This window comes from Fusarium musae, chromosome 5 (genome assembly GCF_019915245.1).
Source record: "Fusarium musae strain F31 chromosome 5, whole genome shotgun sequence".
NCBI lineage: Eukaryota > Fungi > Ascomycota > Sordariomycetes > Hypocreales > Nectriaceae > Fusarium > Fusarium musae.
In genome coordinates, this window is record NC_058391.1 from 2,178,265 (window position 1) to 2,180,598 (window position 2,334).

Consider the following 2,334-nt stretch of genomic DNA (forward strand, 5'->3'; position numbering starts at 1 on the left):
TACCCATGCCTTGCATGAGGTTACCCGAGCACCCGTCTTCACGTCCACTGAATCATTGTTCTAGATCCCCAGCACACGGTTCATGGAATCTGTGTGTTGCATCGTACGTGATCGTGTACCAACACCATGAGACTTCCAGTTCAGCCTTCATTGCTCGAATCCCTGATGGCGTGACGACGATTACGAGGTACAGCCAGAGTTACCTACCGGAAGAAATCCATGCAGCATCAGCTGCAGGTGATACAAGTCCCAGTCTCAGCTGCCGCCTCATTGTAACCTTCCTCCTTAAGGGTATCTGATTGATAGAAAAAGCCAAGCTAATCGGGACCGGAGACGGGAATGTGACCCTGGTTAATGCATGTTATGTATGGATACCCTATGTATGCGTGTGATCAACCAACTGGGCAACTATGCCATCTTAGTCTTTCCTAAACCTTGTGCTGACCTCTCATGCTGAGATCCAATGTACTAATGCAAGCAAGAATGAGGTTTCCTCAAACCCATGGCCCACCTCAAAATAACCTTAGGCATTGGTCATAGCAACGTCTCCATCAGACACATCATCTTTTCTCATCTGGTAAGCCATCATCGCCCACACTAGTTTCATAGCTGCTAGTCGTTGTGTGGTATCGAATAAATCGTACCAGGGGCTCCTCCAAGCCTCAACCTTACCCCAACTTCGCCTGGATGCATCTGGCTCCCGTGCCCCTTCCAGAGCCTCAAGTAACCGATTAGGTACTCTGACACGGATGAGCGAGATATGGTGAAACAGCGAGCTCACTACAAAGATATTGTCATAGTCAGCCCCTTTGCGCCTCCCAATGGCTTCGTATTGAGCCTTCTTGTCCCAGGTCGACGATGGAGGTCGAATCATGCGATAGTTGTCGTAGATGCTCATGTTTTTGCGAGGTTTCTTAGCAAGTGGCATAGGAAGACCGTTCTCATCACTAGGTTTCGCGTCCTTATCGCCTTGTACTTGGTCCTTTTCGATCTCGCGTCCTATGGGCCCTCCTGGACCGCCTCCCCAGCGCTTCTTGGTCGTCCACCATTCTCCCTCACCAAATCGCTTCTCAGTCTTCCCTTCACGTGCGCGATGCTGCGCTGTAATAAGAGCTGCTACGATCTCTCGAGCAAGGTCGAGTGACTGCGCAGTCTCAGGATCAGGCTGAGTGAAATCAGTTGTACCTCTGGCACTGACGGCGGCGACGGGCCCGTGGACCACACCAGCACGAGCGGCTTCACGAGTTGTGGGACTTTGAAATATGAAAAGGCAGCCAGAGGGGCAAAAAGATTTGCGAGAACCAGATCCTTGGGGTGAGCTGAAGTGAAGTCGTGGCTCGGTTCGAGAAGGCGAGACGTTGCACCCAAAGTCATAAGCAACAAGTTTGATGAATGATGTTATCAGGTTATTGCGATATTCGAGTGGCATAGATGATCCAGCGCTGGTTCTGAAGAAGTTTGCGCTCTCATCTGGCTTGGGACTCGCAGGTTTTGCGTCCCCCGAGTTCACGACATCACCCGACGAAGTAACTTCGGGAGAAGCCTCAGGGGAAGGAGGAAGCGGTAATGGCTGAGTTGGGTCATCCCAAAAAGAGGTAAAGGCTTCAAGGCAACGGAAAAACTCATAGGCATTCCCTAGACGAGCCTGCGTCTTTCCTTTAGGGGCTGGAAGCCTTCTGACTGTTCGAAAAGCATCCTCATTGACATTCGACAATTCCTTCTTGCGTTCGAGGTAAACATGGCAGCCAGGAGACAGGTTGCCATTTCTTAGGAGGTAACGGGTGGACTGATTCTTCTCTTGGCCTTCGTCTGACGACAGTTTGTCCCAACTATCAAAATCCGGGATCAATGAAGGTTCAGGTACCAGGTCTTTGGGCTTTGCATCGAGGTGCAGATTAAGACCAATGGCAGAGAAACCCGACGGACCGAGAGCCGCAGTTGATCTTCCAGTGTTACAGAGAAGAGTAGATAGTGCAGACGATTCATCAATGGCATCGTCGTCCTGAGCAAAAGGTTGGAAGCGAGGAAGAGTAACCGGCGTAGGGGGCGGCACGTCCTTAGGATCAACCTTGCTCTTGGCCGGAATGCCGGCTGAAGAAGACTGAGTTTAGCAAGGGTCTATCAAGGTGGAGAGGCAGGTCGCAAGGTAACAGAATTGTGGGGGAGGGGCAAGCGACATAGACAGGGAAACGAAGTGAGGGGGTTATTGAGGTGTTTTGTGAGGATCAGATGTGCATGAGGATCACGATGGCTAGGGAAGGATGAGGTTCAAGTGTGATGGGAGGCGGATGGAGAGAAGACTAGCTTACCGAAGGAGGTGAAGTTTCCAAACAT

General features: G+C 51.0%; 1 protein-coding gene across 1 annotated transcript; it reads right to left on the reverse strand.

Moving 5' to 3' along the window:
* Window positions 1–523: 523 nt before the first annotated feature.
* J7337_007078 (uncharacterized protein) lies at window positions 524–2,334 on the reverse strand (the record flags this gene model as incomplete). Its single annotated transcript, XM_044824733.1, has 2 exons — window positions 524–2,091; window positions 2,310–2,334. 2 exons carry the CDS (start codon window positions 2,332–2,334, stop codon window positions 524–526), a joined length of 1,593 nt encoding a protein of 530 aa, XP_044680390.1.